This window comes from Peromyscus eremicus, chromosome 12 (assembly GCF_949786415.1).
Source record: "Peromyscus eremicus chromosome 12, PerEre_H2_v1, whole genome shotgun sequence".
Classification (NCBI taxonomy): Eukaryota; Metazoa; Chordata; class Mammalia; order Rodentia; family Cricetidae; genus Peromyscus; species Peromyscus eremicus.
Window position 1 is genome coordinate 57,565,423 of NC_081428.1, and position 17,815 is coordinate 57,583,237.

Genomic DNA, 17,815 nt, shown 5'->3' on the forward strand with positions numbered 1-17,815 from the left:
AGGCAGAGACCAGAGGCTCATCCCTGGAGCTCCCTGGCTGGTAGAATCTAGCCTAAGTGGTGATCTCCAAATCAAAGAGAAATTCTCAAAAAGGGGTGGATTCTATTCCTGAGGATTAACAGTCAACGTGGCCCTCTAGCCAACACACACAAATGTGTATACCTGAACCCACAAGTGCACCTGTACATACACACACACACACACACACACACACACACACACACACGTCACCATGTGCTGAAAAAGTCTGGTGGTTTTCCCAGGCAGGAAGCTAACTTCCTACAACTGCTCAAGCTGATAAAGGCTGAACTACCTTAATCTGGATGTCACCTAACCCTGTTATTCCACATTGCTGCCACTGGGTGTGCTGGTTGGTTTGGTTTTTTGTTTTTTTTGTTTGTTTTTTTTTTTTTGTCAACTTGACACAAACCAAGACATATTTGGGAAGTAATCTTAATTAAGAACATGCCTCCATAAGATTCCTTCACAGGCAAGTCTGTAGGACTTATTTTCTTAATTAGTGGTTGATGTGAGCAGGGCCCCACCCACTGTGGGCAGTACCATCCCTGGGCAGGTGGTTCTCGGTGTATAAGCAAGCAGGCTGGCTGAGCAAGACATAGGGAGCAAGCCAGTAAGTAGCACCCCTCGCTGGCTTCTCCTTCAGTTCTTGCTTCTCCTCTTGGTTCTTGTTTTGAGTTTTTGTCCTGACTTCCCCCAGTGATGGAGTGTGACTTGAGAACTGTAGACTGAAATAAATCCTTTCCTCCCCAAGGTGCTTTTGGTCATGGATTTTATCACAGCGGTAGAAACCTTAACTAAGACATCAGGCTTGTCTGTCTTGAACAGGGGCTAAGGTACAACAAAATAAAAAGGCCTAGCTCCTGACCCCCTAAGGCTCAGGGTTTGGGCAGTGCTAAGAGCACCACATCCTAACCACCAGGCTAGAGGGAGTCTTCGGGGAGCTTCTGGCAGAGGAATGGAAAGTTGGGGCCAGAGAGGCACACACTAAAAGCACCACTTAACCCCAGTACAAAGCTAAGCCATGGTCTCACTTTATTTTCAGTTTTAGGACTAAACAGAAGGACAGTTCCAATTTGTCTCTTAAGAGAGGAAAAACGAGCAAAAAGCACAACCAGGTAAATCAGGCAGCCTAGGCTTCCCTCTAGGCCAACACACGGGAACACCAGCACTCAAGAGGGAGGTGAGCAATGTGGGGTGTGGGTGAAGGAGGCAGGACCACAAGATGATTCCATGAGCTACTCCAGGGAAGAGTGGACACAGAGGGAAGGGCCCCTGCCTCATGCTGGCCCTGCCTAAAGCTCTTAATGAAGCAGGAGAGGGAGGTCTGTCTGAACCTCAGGCGCCCATGACGCTCTATTAGGTCCTTGCAGCAGTACTGTGGAGTGGGTAGAGAGGGAGGCTGTGCCACTTTGAACATGAGGAATCAGAGTAGCAAAAGACAATGGGGATGGTCACTAGAGGAGCTTGACGTAGTTTGCAGGAAAGAGTCCAAAGTGGCCATGGCAACGGCCCCGCCACCAGCCTTCATCCACCATCTCAATGTCAGTGATGATGTCATCCGGATCAAAGGAAAGCTCATCACTTCCCTCTGGGGAGGAAGGTGAGACATTAGGATGGTTAGTCAGGAATCCTTCTGTCCCTGCCTGTGCCAACTCTAAGCCTTAGGGAAGGAAACAGGCCCAGTCTTTTGGGCCCTTTCTTGACCCTCAGAACCCACCCCTTTTCCTATGTATCAGGGGCCACAGGTGTACCGGGCCCTTCAGGTGACTTCAAACTTACCTCCTTGGTAATCATACAGGGCTACAGCAGAGGTCCCTGCCCCACCAGCCCCGGCTGACGATCCTGAATAATGAGAAATAGAAACATCGATATGGAGAAGGCAAACAGACATGATCCTGTTGGGAGGAGAGGGGAGATTCCTCCTCCATCCCTGATGCCCAGAAACTGACCACATTTGGGAGCTGCTTTGTCCTGCCCATTCACCCCACTCACCAGCCTGGTAGGACAGAGAAGGGGTATTCTCAGGCTCCAGGACATCCTCATAGTCTCCCTCTGCATCCTCCTCCTGCCGATCTAGCTCCCCAACATCCTCATAGTCGTTCTCAGGCTCCTGCTCAGGCGCTGCTTCATACACTGGCTCTTCCACCAGCTGGAGGCCTTCTGGGGTCCTAGGGGGCAGAGCTGGGGGCTCCTCGCTGTCCTGAGGAGAGATGTGTGGACCAGGAGGATTCAATCATGGCTTAATGGGGTTGCTCACACCCTCACCACCCAACCTCTTCCCTGCCGTTTAGAAGCCTTTCCTCAGAAACGGTCTGTTCTTCATTCCCCAGTCTCCTAAAACACTTGCCTTCTCAAAGCACCTACCCAGAAGTGGCAGGAGGGGACTCAAGGTGTGAGGTGAGGGGTGTGGAAAGCAAGGCAGAGTCTTTGGAAAACCAGGGGAATATCAAAGCAAAAGCACACTGTCGGGATACCACAGCTAAGAGAACCAGCTGTCCAAGTTTGCTCAGGACCGGGGAGTTTCCAGAATACAAGACTTTCAGTGCTTTAACCAGAGCAAGCAAAGCCCTATGACTGGCCGCCCCTCTACAGCCCCATGAGAAGATAGGGTGGGAACTGAGACTCTCTAGGGCACTGCTTACCTCCAGGGGATTCTGCGGTGGAGTCTGCATCCTGGGCAGAGAAGGCACAGGGTGTTCCCTTCCGCTTCTCACAGGCTCGGGTTCCGGTGGTCGGTGACTCTCGGCTGGAGGCCAAACCTGAAGAACACCCACCCGCCATGTTCTCTCTTATACTTACCAGGAACCCTCCCAGATGTGTTGTCTGTACACATCTGTTGTCTGTACACAGTACAATTCATCCCTCAAGATGGGTCCCACACTGGAGGTGATGGCTCCTCCTTCGTCTTCAGTTGGCACAGTGAAGGCTACCTGTTGCAGCTGGTGACCACTTGGGACAGCGAAGGCTACTGGTTGCAGCTGGTGACCTGCCATCTGTTAGACTCTATTATAGAGTCTCTACTTGGTGGCTTTGTTGTTTTTTTTTTTTTTCTTGACCTGCTTCCTGGGGCCAATTATACACACTGAATCTTCTCAAAGACAAGTACACCAGACTCTGCTCAACAAGGAGACATCTGCCTTCTTTTTATTTACTTGTTTATTTATTTACATGCTTATGTGTTCATTTATTTTTGCCTACCACTTGGGCACCTGAGACTCCTGTCTAGGCAAGAGATCCTGGACCCCCCAATACCAGGCACTCACCTCTGAGGAGATCTTCTTGGGCAATGGGGCTGGCACTGCTGGTTCTTCCTCAGGCTCCGCCGGCCGCTGAGCTTCGCGGCTCATCTTTACCACAGCCTTTCGCTCCTGTTGCTGCCTGGCCATCTGCTGTGTCTTCTCTTCTTCCTCTTGCTTCCTCTTCTCCTCAGCCATGGACTCAAATTTTGCCTTCAGCCCACGGGCACCGCTGGAAGCTGCAGACACGGACAAGAAAAACGAAGGGGGTCTCGGATTGTGAGTGGAGAGAGAGGGGATAGGACTTGAGATAGAAAGGAGGGAAATCTGCTAAACACGCAGGAGGAGAGAAGATGAGGGGGGGACTCATGGAGGGGACGGTATGGAAGTAGTGAGAGAGCAAGAAGACCTAGGGATCTGATGGTACCGAAGCCCAGATTCCATGTGACCAAAGGACCATTTGTCCTTCCAAAATTATGAGTCCTTGAACCAGCATCTTTCTCTGTCCACATTCCTTAAATTCTGTGTCTCCACCCACCACCATCCTATTCGCCATCCCAAGGGTCTACTCTACCGGTCTGTCCCAGGTAACTCCTCACTCTTGTCTCTGTGTGTCTCTGCCCCTAGATCCTTCCTAATTCCACTCCTCTTGTCGTCCAGTTGGTCTGGATTTTCTAGGGACAAAACTCTGGAACTTTGAGACTAAGGGTCTCATCTTCCTTGGCTAATCTCAGTGGTTAAAGGCATGCAAGGGGAAGTCTTGGAGGAGAGAGAGTCAGAAGAGAAAGGAGGCTGAAGGGCACAGAGAAGGGAACCAGGAAGACTAACCGGCTTCTATGGGTGTGGTTTTCTTATACGCAGTGGTTGGGGCCTCCATTTCATTGAAGCCAACGGCACTCTGTAAGCAGAAGAACAGTGTGTATAGTGACATGAAGCAGGAGGTTAGTGATCCACAAGCCAGGACTGGGGGATAGGGCCACCCTGGGAGGCATCCGTAGCCATGTAGTAAGCAACAGTTGGACTGGGTTCTCCAATATTATCCGGTGGAAGAGATGGGTAAAGAACTCTACTGGTGGGCTCAGCTCCCTCTTTGAAAGCTCAGTGGACTTAGAATTTCATGTTTCTGAGCCCAGTTACCGAGAAGGAAGAAAGGCCCTTCCTTGTGCCGTAAGAGGAGTCATTGAACCTGTAGGACAGTGATGTGGAGCAGGAAAAGACTTAAGTTTAAGAAATGCCTGAAATGATGTGTCTGATTTCCCTGGTATCTACCTGTCCTCTCTGATTCACCACCCTCCACACTTCTCAGTTAAACCTCAGGGTATTGAATTCACACTCCTTAGGTATTAAGGCCCAACATTCCAGGCTCAGGATCCAGCTCCAAGAGTTCCATTTTTCTTCTGGCTTCTCTTTTCTCTTGCTATCCTTCATACACCTCCTTTACGATAGAGACACTCTTGGGACCATGGTGTCCTGTGTTTACCTTATCCACTCGGTCCTTCTGGATTCCATATTGGCCACCAAAGCCCTTGGCATAGTCTGCAGGAAAGGAAGTTCTGGGAGTGAAAACAGGAGACTAGACTGTTGGGATGGGTGGGGAGAGGGAGCAGAAGGGCTGGGAGACAGGCATGTGAAGGCAGAGAAAGAGGAAGAAATGTCAGGGGTCAGAGAGATACATGGATGATGGGAAGAAAAGGGAAAGGGTCGAGGGTGGGGGTGGGGACTCAGGAGAGAAAGAAGACAGAGGTGGAAAGAGGAAACAAGAGAAATGATAGCCAGGGCAAAACAGAAGGGAATACACAGGAAAACAAGGCAAGCCTTCCAGCCGCCCCTGCTGTGTCCAGCTCTCTGTCCTCACCAAGGCTGACTGGCCTGTGATACTCACACCAAGCCACCTCGTGGCCATCACCCAGCCTGGCTCCACTCCTTCCCCAGTCCCCTTCCTCCTTGCCCCTTTTCCACCCTGCTGTCTTTCCATCCATGTTGACTCTCCTCATCCCTCTCTTTATTCTGGGACCCTGGACCAGCTTCCAGAAGGGAAGGAAAGAGGACCCTGTGCTCCCTAGTGACCTCCCTCCTCTGAATCCAACTTACCTCGCTGAGACTCATGCTTCTCTGTCTCTCCCTTGTAGTCATAGCCTAGAGCGGCTTTGTCCCGTTTATCCTTCTCTACCCCATAGCGGCCACCAAAGCCATGGGAGTAATCTGCAATAGACACGGGAGGCCTGAGAGCCCAGCCTCGGGCCACTGGAAAACTCTAGAGAGAGAAGTCCATAGGACTGCAGAGTGCTGAGTGAGAGGTCTGGGAAAGGCTCAGAGCTCAGAGAGAGACGACTCCCTCACCTCCATCCCAAGACAGGAAGACCCCCTCAATATTTTCCTTCTTCAAGGAAAGGCTATGTATAGAGAATGTGAGAAGAGATCTCTGGGGTAAAACGCAGACATAGGAGATGTGTGCTGTTCCTCCACCCCAATAGAACAGAGAAATCTCAGCTGTCTCTGCCCTAGGGTATTGATAGAAATGCCAAGGGGTGGAGCAAAAGACACCCCACCCCCACCCCCACCCCCCGCACAGCCAGGTGCAGACCATCTCAGACACCTGCACTCAGGCCCGTGGTCCAATCATCCTCTCTATGTGGACCTGCTGGGTAAAGCCGCTAGGAAACCTGAAAATTGTCTCCCACAAGAACCTCTGGTTTATAGCCTCAAGCCACTGGCAGCTCACTCTGTGTTTCCTCATCAAAGGTGTGGGTTAAGTTTTAAAGGTAATAAATTCTAGAACAAAGGAGAATAGTTTATCTTCAACCAGGGAAAGAAAGGATTAGGCAGACTTGATCAAGCTCATGGCAGGAATTCGAGAACCAAAGAAACCAGCTCATAGTTGGAACTGTAAAGTGGCCCAAACAGTGGGGAGCTGGAGGCAGGGAGCCATAACAAGCTGCTGGAAGGGAGATGTGAGCAGGGGGAGCGGGCCAGCCAGGTGGCCAAGGTGCTGGGGACTTGCCTTTCTGAGATGCATGCTTCTCCACTTCTCCTTTGTAATCAAAGCCCACTGCTGACTGCAGAGGAGAGAGATGATTAGTGACCGGGTCTGCTTCCTCCCACTCTCACTGATCCTAACTTTCATTTCAGTCCCAGAGGCAGTTTTAGACCTGTGGCTAGGTCTGGAGGTTTAAAGTAGAAACAGTGTTACAAAGCAATCCTCTGGACATAGACCACTCCAGATCAAACCTACTCCCCCCATTGGTAATTGTTCAGCTTTGGGAATAATCCTTAACATCACTGAGCACTGGTCCCTTTAAATACTATTAAATGTGTCTTATCCACAACAGTAAAAAGAGAGATCCCAATCGTCTCTCTTCATTTGGAATACTATGACAGCTCAACACAACAAGGCATATACAGTATCTGCACTGAATTACTCAAGGAGTCAGCGCTGTTTTCCCTAAGTGAGGCATACAAAAAATGAGACAATAGGTACCAAAGCCCTTGTAAACTGGAAGCTGTGTGTGCATATGGGCTAGTCAACTCACTCCCACTGAACCCTGCTGGTCTCAGCATGGCCTCAGGGGGATGCAAGACACAGATTTTGGTGGGATGAGATCCACGTTGGTCCCAAGACCTAATATGTTGTAAAATATTATTTTAAGGTGTGTTACTTTTGTTTATGTTGAATTTGTTTGACTCTGTGAAGCTGTGTTACTGTGTCTGTGTAAAACACCTGATGGTCTAATAAAGAACTGGCCAATAGCAAGGCAGGAGAAAGGCTAGGCCGGGCTGGAAGACAGAGAGATATATAGAAGGAGAAATCTGGGAAGAGGAGGAGAAAAGGAGATGGAGGAGTGAAGAGAGCTAGGAGACAGGGAAGAAGGAGGACTCCAGGGGTCACCCACCCACCTACACAGCAAGCCACAGAGTAAGCATTAGATTTACAGAAGTAAGAGACCAGAAAAAGCCCAGAGGCAAAAGGTAGAAGGGATAAGTTAGGAAAAGCTGGCTAGAAACTAAGCCAAGTTAAGGCTGGGCATTCCTAAGTAATAATAAGCCTCCTCCATGTGTGATTTATTTGGGAGCTGGATGGTAGGCCCCTCAAAAAGCCAAAAGCAACCAACAACACCTCTGTGTACCTCCTTTACCATAGAGACACTTTTAAGTCCATGGTGTCCTGTATTTACCTTATCCACTCGGTCCTTCTGGATTCCATATTGGCCACCAAAGCCCTTGGCATAGTCTGCAGGAAAGGAAGTTCTGGGAGTGAAAACAGGAGACTAGACTATTGGAATGGGTGGGGAGAGGGAGCAGAAGGGCTGGGAGACAGGCATGTGAAGGTAGAGAAAGAGGAAGAAATGTCAGGGGTCAGAGAGATACATGGATGATGGGAAGAAAAGGGAAAGGGTCGAGGGTGGGGGTGGGGGACTCAGGAGAGAAAGAAGACAGAGGTGGAAAGAGGAAACAAGAGAAATGATAGCCAGGGCAAAACAGAAGGGAATACACAGGAAAACAAGGCAAGCCTTCCAGCCACCCCTGCTGTGTCCAAGGAAGAGCTCTCTGTCCTCACCAAGGCTGACTGGCCTGTGATACTCACACCAAGCCACCTCGTGGCCATCACCCAGCCTGGCTCCACTCCTTCCCCAGTCCCCTTCCTCCTTGCCCCTTCTCCACCCTGCTGTCTTTCCATCCATGTTGACTCTCCTCATCCCTCTCTTTATTCTGGGACCCTGGACCAGCTTCCAGAAGGGAAGGAAAGAGGACCCTGTGCTCCCTAGTGACCTCCCTCCTCTGAATCCAACTTACCTCGCTGAGACTCATGCTTCTCTGTCTCTCCCTTGTAGTCATAGCCTAGAGCGGCTTTGTCCCGTTTATCCTTCTCTACCCCATAGCGGCCACCAAAGCCATGGGAGTAATCTGCAATAGACACGGGAGGCCTGAGAGCCCAGCCTCGGGCCACTGGAAAACTCTAGAGAGAGAAGTCCATAGGACTGCAGAGTGCTGAGTGAGAGGTCTGGGAAAGGCTCAGAGCTCAGAGAGAGACGACTCCCTCACCTCCATCCCAAGACAGGAAGACCCCCTCAATATTTTCCCTTCTTCAAGGAAAGGCTATGTATAGAGAATGTGAGAAGAGATCTCTGGGGTAAAACGCAGACATAGGAGATGTGTGCTATTCCAGTCTTCCCAAAGAAACAAAGAAATCTCAGCTGAATATAGTGATTTTTTTAAGTAGTGAAAGTCAAAAAGGAGCATGAGTAGGGAGAGGAGGAGGAAAAGAAGGAAGATAGGGAAGGATGAAATAACCCTGCCTCCAGAAAGAAATTCAAGAGTTGGAGTACACAAGTTCAAGGGTGACTGTGAGCAGACATCATAGAAGCCCCGAGTGTTGTAAAGTCAAAACTTAATGAACTGGGATTAGAACCTAGAGTCTGTGGCTCTAAAATCTATTCAAGAGTGGGTATGGGAGCTGGGAAGGAGGGTCTGCCCAGTCCTCAAAAAATAAAAAAATAAAAAATAAAGTTTAGAAAAGTGCTGCTCACTTGTACAGGAAATGGCAAGGTGTCTTGTATTCTGTTCAGTTTTTGACAAGGGGAAATTTTACCAGTAACATTTGGAACTCTAGTCCTACCTCTGAGTGTGGAATGTAACTACTCATTTTTCCTTCAATTATAGAAATCAGGAATTCTAAGCTAAGAAATTAACTTAAATACTGATCTCAGAAAATATATACATGGATGGTGTTGGGAGATGAGTCAGTCAGTACAGTGCCACGTAAATATGAGGACTCAAGTTCGGGTCCCAAGTGCCCAGATACAAAGCTAAGTGTGACAGTGTACGCCTATAATTTTAGAGTTGCAGAGGCAGAGACAGGGTGCCTGGAGCTTGGTGACCTGCTGGTCTTGTCAAATCTGTGATCTCCAGGTTCAAGGAGAGACCCTGTCTCCATAGTTAAGGTGGACAGTGTTCAAAGAAATCACCCAGCATTGACCTCTGGCTTCTGCATGCCTGAGGACATACATGCTTGTGCTGGGCCGTGGTGGTGCATGCCTTAAATCTCAGCATTTGGGAGGCAGAGGCAATCGGATCTCCATGAGTTCAAGGCCAGCCTCTTCTACAGAGCTAGTTCCAGTAGCTGTTACACAGAGAAACCCTGTCTCAAAAAACAAAAACAACAACAACAAAAACAAAAACCAAAAAAAGGAAAAGAAAAGAAAAAAAAGTTGCCATGGACATGCTGTCTCCTCATAGCAATAGAAACCTGAAGGCAGAGGTATATACTTTCAAATAACTTACAAGTCAAAGAATGTTCACTAGGAAAATTAGAAAATATTTTATATTTAATTTAAAGTTAAAATACACATAGAATTGGTGGAGTACAACGTAAGTTGTATTGAGAGGAAATGTGTAATTTACCCATATTGGAAAGCAAAGTGTACATTAAATATAAGAAAAAATAATGAGGAGTCAAAGCCTAATATATTTTTAGAACATATAAACAATTGAGAAAATTAGAAAAGCTAAGAGTTATATCTTAATAAATAATATTGATTACCTCTAGCAAAAACGATCTATTAAGAACAGAAAAAAAAACTATATCCAAAATGAAAGTGAGCATATCAATAACAACAGATTTTACAAAGGTTAAAAAGAACATAAGGAAATACTATAATTTATTATGCTATCTAGACAACATGTGTCAACTTCTTAAAAAACAGTATTTTATAACCAACCTAAGAAAAAAAATAGAATAATTTAGTAGACCTTCATCTAGTGAAGAAATTTAACTCAATAAAAAGAAATTTAAAAAAAAATAGTCCATGACCACATAACTATGAACACCTCTTAGCCTTGGCCAGAAGGAAATAAGAATTCTCTGTACTCAATTGAGGCCATAAGAAGGAAGTAACCCCCTTTATCACTGAAGTATGTTCACAAATAAAATTACAAACCATAAAGGAAATAAATGACCATGAAGGAAAGTAAACTAAGCAAACATGTGAATCTGTGAACCTGACTATAAATAACATAAAATATGAAACTCTCCAACAGTAGTTCCCAACCTTCCTAATACTGTGACTCTTTGATACAGTTCCTCATGTGGTGACCCCAACCATAAAATTATTTTTGTTGCTACTTTGTAATTGTAATTTGGCTGCTGTTAAGAATCATAATGTAAATATCTGGTATGCAGGCTATCTGATAGGCAACCCCTATGAAAGGGTCATTCAACGCCCCCAAAGGGGTCATAACACACAGGTTGAGAACCTCTGGTTTATAGCCTCAAGCCACTGGCAACTCACTCTCTGTTTCCTCATCAAAGGTGTGGGTTAAGTTTTAAAGGTAATAAATTCTAGAACAAAGGAGAATAGTTTATCTTCAACCAGGGAAAGAAAGGATTAGGCAGACTTGATCAAGCTCATGGCAGTAATTTGAGAGCCAAAGAAACCAGCTCATAACTAGAACTGAAAAGTGGCCCAAAACAGTGGGGAGCTGGAGGCAGGGAGCCATGATAAGCTGCTGGAAGGGAGATGTGAGCAGAGGGAGCGAGCCAGCCAGGTGGCCAAGGTGCTGGGGACTTGCCTTTCTGAGATGCATGCTTCTCCACTTCTCCTTTGTAATCAAAGCCCACTGCTGACTGCAGAGGAGAGAAATGATTAGTGACCGGGTCTGCTTCCTCCCACTCTCACTGATCCTAACTTTCATTTCAGTCCTAGAGGCAATTTTAGACCTGTGGCTGGTCTGGAGGTTTAAAGTAGAAACTGTTACAAAGCAGTCCTCTGGACATAGACCACTCCAGATCAAACCTACTCCCCCCACTGGTAGTTGTTCAGCTTTGGGAATAATCTGTAAAGTCGCTGAGCACTGGTCCCTTTAAATACTATTAAATGTGTCTTATCCACTACAACAGTAAAAAGAGAGATCCCCATCATCTCTCTTCATTTGGGGCTGGCAGGCAGAGAGGATATATAGAAGGAGAAATCTGGGAGGAGGAGGAGAAAAAGAGATGGAGGAGTGAGGAGAGCTAGGAGCCAGAGAAGGAGGAGGAGTCTAGGAGCCAGCCACCCAGCTACATAGCAAACCACAGAGTAAGAGTAAGATTTACAGCAGTAACAGACTGGGAAAAGCCAGGCAGAGGTGTTGCATGCCTTTAATCCCAGCTCTCGGGAGACAGAAACAGACCGATCTCTGTGAATTTGAGGCTAGCCTGGTCTACAGAGCAAGATCCAGGACAGGCACCAAAAATACACAGAGATACCCTGTCTCGAAACCCCCCCCAGAGAGAGAGAGAGAGAGAGAGAGAGAGAGAGAGAGAGAGAGAGAGAGAGAGAGAGACCAGGAAAAGCCCAGAGGCAAAAGGTAGAGGGGGTAATTTAAGTTAAGAAAAGCTAGCTAGAAACTAAGCCAAGGTAAGGCCAGGCATTCTTAATAATAAACCACAGTGTATGATTTTTATTTGGGAGCTTGGGGGCGGGCCTCCCAAAAAGAGTAAGAACCAACAACAACATTTTTGACACCCCATGTTGGGTGCCAATTATTGTCCTTCTTAAAATTATTTCTGCCTTTTAAGCCACAGCTGTCCAAATCAGCAACTGCGACTCCACCACTACCAGCAGCAGTTAGGCTGCAAGGGCCATAGCTGGAGGAAAATCTGTTCCCTCATGCTCCAACTCTCACAAAGCTACAAAGGGAACTTAACTAAACCTCTGTCCCTCTAAAGAACTCAAGGGTCAAATGTTAAGGTAGAGTTCTGCTCTTTAAAGAGGCTGAATCGGCAACTAGCTGACAGGAAAGGTTTTTAAGGAGAGGTGAGGAGAAGTACGTTTGGAGGATTTGAGCAAGGGAGGAGGTGAGCTACTTACTAGTCAGCCTCTCTGAAGAGCAGAATTCCACCTTAACCTTTGAATCTTGAGTTCTTTAGAGAGACAAAGGTTTAGTTAAATTCCCTTTGTAGCTTTGCAAGAATTGGAACCTGAGGAAACAGAATTCCCTCTGGCTACAGCCCTTGTGGCTTAACTGCTGGTAGCCATGGAGTTGCAGCTGCTGATTCTGACAGCTGTGGCTTAAAAGGCAGCAACCATTTTAAAAAGGACAACACTAAAACATCCTGGGAGCTGCGTCCCTATTTGCTCAGTATCTATGGGTTTTGCATCTTAAGAACTAGTCTGCTGGTCTCCCTGTTCCCCTCTTCCATTCGCTCCCTCCCTCCTTCTCTGGGACTCCCATACCTGAGGCTGGCCTCAAACTTTCTCTACAGTCAAGGATGACTTTGGACTTGAGGGGAGACAGAAGAAAGTTAATTCTTAGATAAGCAGATACCGAGGAAAAGAGATCCTGGATCAGATCAGGCTAATGCCTGAGTGTTTCCACCTTAGATCCATGACAGCTTGCTCCAAGACTCTCACCCAGAAGAAATCCCTCTATTGCTGAGGCTTTTCCTCTCTGGCAGGCCACTGGGCTCACTCCCAGCCAGCTAGCTGACTTCCTCCCCACCCCATTGTGGGCCACAGATAGCCCATTAGGTAGGCTTGGCTGGGCAAACTCCATGTCAGGAGCTAACTGCAATTGTGGACTACTGAAGAGGAGGCCCTGTAGAGTTCTGTGGGTTTTCTTCTCTGCAATTTTAAAAGTCTCCATCAGTGTCACACCTAGTCAAGGCCTTGCTGTTATTTAAAATGACACAACCAGCATTAAATGCATCCTGCCTAGACCAATTCAAGGAGAAGGGGAGCCAAGCTTTGCTCCACACCCTGTTAAGAAGTGTATAAACCCAGACTCCCTGTGGAGCAAGCAGATTATATGCCCTCTCTAGACATATGCCCCTTGTAATGCAGGGGGCTCTGGCTTTGTGTGTCCCATGCCATCTCTGCTGCTATAAATCTTACCTGTGGTAGACTGCATACACACTTATCATCCTGCAATTCTTTAGTTGATGGACAAACGGACTTGTGGAAGGAGGGCAAGCAGGCAATACATTTCTGATCCTCTGCTTCTTCATAGGAGTTAGTATGTACCACGTACCTGGTTTATGAGGTGCTAGGGTGGTACCCATACCCTAGGCTAGCATGTTACTAACTGAGCTACTTCCCCAACCTCTAGTCTCTGATTCTTGATTTATGGACACATGGATTGCTTAGGTGATGCAATTTGTGCTTGTAAAATAACAACAATAAGAGAATTGGACAAAGACAATCAGAAGGAGAGCCAAGACTTAGCAGGAAATTCTCTATTGTTTCTAGAACCATATGTGCTCCACATGACATTATTGTCTTTAAACATGTTTTCTGTACTTTTTTTCTTTTACATCATGTTTTGAATGTTCTTGGTTTTGTTTTGGGTGTATTTTCTCCTACAGTGCAAACAATTATCATTCTAGCACTTTGTAATGTGGATTCAGGCCTACCTGCTGGTAATAATAATAAAATAACACTTCTCAGGCAGATGTGAAGATTTCCCACACCGTTCCTCTCTTCCTCCCCCTCTCCTCCCTTCTCCTCTCCCTTCCCTGCCCCCAAATTCCTTTCCCCTTTCAGATGAGACTCCAACCTGTGCCATGAAAAAGGATTCAGTTACCAATATCACAAGTTGGAATTTAAAGCACCAAGGAATCTCCAGCCTTGCTCTTTCCACTGTATCAGCTGAGCTCACTTAGAACTGTTTTTTTTTCCTCTTTAAAACTACTCTTGTATACAAAGGAGTCTCCATCAACACTCAGCTTCACAGATTATCGTTTAACCCTTCACCTTCTCAGAGCATTGACATCCTAATTAATTGACCGGCTTATTTACTTATTTGAGAAATTCTCTCTTCTCCGCTCATGCCTCGAGGAATTCTTATTTAGGGTTTGAAGAACCTTTGCCTATTGACTGACTAAATGAGGCTTTGCTGATGAATCCCGGGCCTCTCCTGTGCAGGGCCAGAGCTGTACCACAACCCCAGTCCTGACAAATTTAAATGGATGATGATGCTCCACATGCAGCCCCTAGCGCCAACAAACCTCCTAAGAGAGGCCATGAGAGCTATCCTAGCTCAGGGCCAGGATCAGACACTGATGGCCTCCGTTGTCCTGGATTTCACCTGAGAAGCATGGACCTACATTTAGGACTGGGTGTTGGTGAGGCCCACATAATTTAAGGACTATGGTAGAGGGAGAAAGCTGTCACTTACCTTGTCTGCCCGGTCCCTCTCAACTCCGTATTTGCCCCCAAAGCCTCTGGCGGCATCAGTCTGGGAAGAGTGTTTCTCCACGTCAGCAACATACTCGTGGCCCACAGCACTCTAAGAAAAATCAGGAATGGTTAGAAAAGATCATCTATTAAGAAATAGATGAGGTGGCAAATGGATCTTAGGGTGCAAGAAATTCCATTCTGGGTCAGATCCATAACCTCTGACAGTGATGCCAAGGAACCCACAATGGGGGATGCAGTAACTTTCTCTAGAGCCATGCCCATGCCAGATTCTTTTTTCACATCACTAGAAAGCCACTGCCCAGAAGCCTCCAGGATTGTACCAGAAGTCAGAAGACAGAGAAGAGATAGTCAGAGCAGTGTTGAACCCAAAAGAAGGGAGAGGAGAACTCAAACAGGGGCATTACAGAAAAACAAAGGAGCAAAGCCTGGGTGCATCAGAGGGCGCTGACTTTTTTGACTCCATCACCCAGGTACCTTTGTCCTAGATCTTTACCCATTTGGACAACCAAAGTTCAGAAGGGAATTCTGAAGTTTTCAGTGTGTATATAAAAGATGACTACAGGACTGAGGAGAGACTCAGTAAGAGTCCATGCTTTGCAAACATGAGGACCTAGGGTCAAATCTCTAGCTCCCACAAAAAAAGCCAGGCATGGTTGCATGGACCTATAACCCCAGCATGGGAGGGTGGAGAGAGGTGCATTCTGGGAGCTCCCTTCCCAACCGGCCTGGCTGAAATGACGAGCTTCATGCTCAGAGGAGATCCCGTGTCAAGGCGCTAAGGCTGAGAGCTGTAGAGGAAGACATTTGACACCTGGCTGTGGCTTCCGCTTGTGCACACACAGATGCACTCAGCCCCCACCCCCCACAACCTGCACTCATGCATACACCACATACAATACATGCATACAACATGCGTACACACATAATCACATAATACAGTAAAGCAGTGGTTCTCAACCTTCCTAATGCAGTGACCCTTTAATACAGTTCCTTGTGCCAGCTGTGGTGACCCCCAACCATAAAATTATTTCATTGCTACTTCATGGCTGTAATTTTGTTACTATTATGAATCACAATGTAAATATCTGATATGCAGGATATCTGATATGTGAACCCCAAAAGGGTTGCAAACTTTGGGTTGAGAACAGCTACAGGAAAGAAAATAAGAGAAGTTGCAATATAGGCAGAATACACAGCATTTAAAGGCAACAAATAACTCTATAGCCTATTTTTCCTTCTCCAGTAATGTTCCCTGCTTCCTCGGTCTAAGTGGGGGCTAGTTTTGTTTCTGTTGCTATGATTAAACACCCAAAAGAAACTTTAAAGGAGAAAGGTTGTATTTGGATACAATTCCAGGTTTGGGTTTTGACTTTGGGGAAGACAGGGACTTGAAGGAGCCAGTTACATCCACAATCAGGAGCAGGGAGAGAATGAGGACATGTATGCTTGCTGCTTACCTCTCCATTTCTACTCTTCTACAACACAGGACCCAAGCCCAGAGAGTGGTGCCGCCCACAGTGGGCTTTCCACATCCGTAAAAGTAATGAAGACAATCCCCAACAGACATGCCCGCAGGTCAGTCTGACCTAGACAGTCCTTCACTGATGCTCTTTTCTCGGGTGGTTCCAGATTGTGTCAGGTTGACAGTGAAAACTGTCCATCACACAGGGTCATGGAATACTTGGAGCTGTAACAGGCCAGCTGCTCTAACGTCTTGATTGTTCTCTGCCATCTATATCTTGTGTGTTGAGATTGGGGGCAAAAAAGATATAAACAGCACATAGATACTCTGCTTTAAAGCCCAAATGGAACACGGTATTTGGAACAAATTTTAAACCAAAGCACCAACAAGCTAGTACTTTGCTTTTCATTTTTTTTTTCTTCAAAATAGATCTCTCCTTTTCTACTCACCTTGTCCATCCGGTCTCTTTCCACTCCAAACCGACCTCCGTAGCCATGAGATGCTTTAGGCCCCGACTCCAACTCTTTCTTCTTGAGAATGTCATGCTCCTCAGACACTTTGCTCCTCAGCTGGTGGATGCTGCAAGTCACCACACACCTGAGACTCCCCTCATACAGGGAGGTCAACAGACCCCTTCCCCGAAAAGTAGAAATCTTTTGTAGGAAACTCTGAGTCCCCCAGATTTATCAGTGACAGGCTTGGAGTAAGAAGTTGGTACAACCAACACAGCCTGATTTAAACTCTCTAGAAGCCAAGATCTTGTGGTCTGTCATCTTTCTCACTAACATAACCTTGTCATCTTCAGTCCCATTTCTCATGTCCTCATGTGTCACAGAACAAATGATATCTACATACTTATAACTGAGAAGTTATTGTTCTCTCTCCGAAAAGACCTGCTTTCAACCAATTAGGTGGTTTGTCTCAAGAAGCATGTAAAGATCAGCAAATACCTTTAGACCACAGTTCTCAGAGTCGACCCCAGAAAAATACTTTTAAATATGGCAAAACTTAATGTCTAGTGATCGAAACATTACAGATAAGCATTCTGTATGCCTAGTAACTGGAAAATAACTTAGAAAATAGAAATGCTACTTTTCAATAACATAAAGGGAGTCATTAAAACTGATGTTTGTAAAAATGAAGTTTTGGGTAAGATTATTTATTCATTAGTATTGGTGTATTTTCCTTTCTTTTTTCTTTTTCTTTTTCTTGTTTTTTCTTTCTTTCTTTCTTTTCTTCTTTTTTTTTTTTTTTTTCTTTTTTTTTTGGTCAAGCATTAACATTCTGCAACCTAAGCCTGATAGTTTCTGAGACTAACAAGCAGAAACAAAGCCACAAAACCCACTCACTGTCATCTATTAGGACAGTTAAAGGTCCCATAATTTAGGACTGGGACTCTACCTCTGACAGTAAGTGACACTTACTCCTCTTACTTAGTTTATGCTCATCTCCATCCTTACTTCCGTGGAGGTTACAACACCAAAGGGGTAGGAAAGCCACAGGCTCTTTAGGCTGAAGCTAAGAGTTGACCGAACAGCACCGGACCAACAAATGACGGCAACGTTCACACATTTGGGAATATGCAAGGACCCCTGGGACCGTAGAGAGATATCTGGCTGAGAGAACTCTAAATTGTAGAGAGCTGACTTTCCGCTGTAAGCAAAGGTCTGCGGGGTAGTTACTGTCCTTGGGACTCCAGAGCTCAGGCCCAGCAGAAATGGTTACAGGCAGAGTGGCCATCTCACAGTGGAGATGGTCTCCTTTCATGGAAGATTAGACCCATCTGCCGGTCTGAAGGGATAATCTCGCTGACCGCTTTGTAAAAGCCTTTCAGCTTTAGCATGGTTAATTTTAGAAGGCTGGCTATGAACCAGATGAAATCAATCCCGCCGCTGGAGGCACCCAGTGTTCCCAAGCCTCAC

The 17,815-nt window shown here is 46.4% G+C and overlaps 1 protein-coding gene across 1 annotated transcript in view; it reads right to left on the bottom strand.

Moving 5' to 3' along the window:
- Window positions 1–1,030: 1,030 nt before the first annotated feature.
- The window catches only part of Hcls1 (hematopoietic cell-specific Lyn substrate 1), a 29,003-nt gene continuing 12,218 nt past the window's right edge, over window positions 1,031–17,815 (bottom strand). Inside the window, exons 4-17 of the mRNA XM_059277577.1 lie at window positions 16,343–16,472; window positions 14,409–14,519; window positions 10,824–10,878; window positions 8,049–8,159; window positions 7,430–7,485; window positions 6,259–6,313; window positions 5,349–5,459; window positions 4,738–4,793; window positions 4,086–4,155; window positions 3,285–3,496; window positions 2,664–2,780; window positions 2,014–2,221; window positions 1,801–1,863; window positions 1,031–1,609 (exon numbers count right to left, since the gene is read on the bottom strand). Coding sequence (XP_059133560.1) covers window positions 1,476–1,609; window positions 1,801–1,863; window positions 2,014–2,221; window positions 2,664–2,780; window positions 3,285–3,496; window positions 4,086–4,155; window positions 4,738–4,793; window positions 5,349–5,459; window positions 6,259–6,313; window positions 7,430–7,485; window positions 8,049–8,159; window positions 10,824–10,878; window positions 14,409–14,519; window positions 16,343–16,472 — 1,489 coding nt within the window. The 3' untranslated portion in view covers window positions 1,031–1,475. The remainder of the gene's footprint in view (window positions 1,610–1,800; window positions 1,864–2,013; window positions 2,222–2,663; window positions 2,781–3,284; window positions 3,497–4,085; window positions 4,156–4,737; window positions 4,794–5,348; window positions 5,460–6,258; window positions 6,314–7,429; window positions 7,486–8,048; window positions 8,160–10,823; window positions 10,879–14,408; window positions 14,520–16,342; window positions 16,473–17,815) is intronic.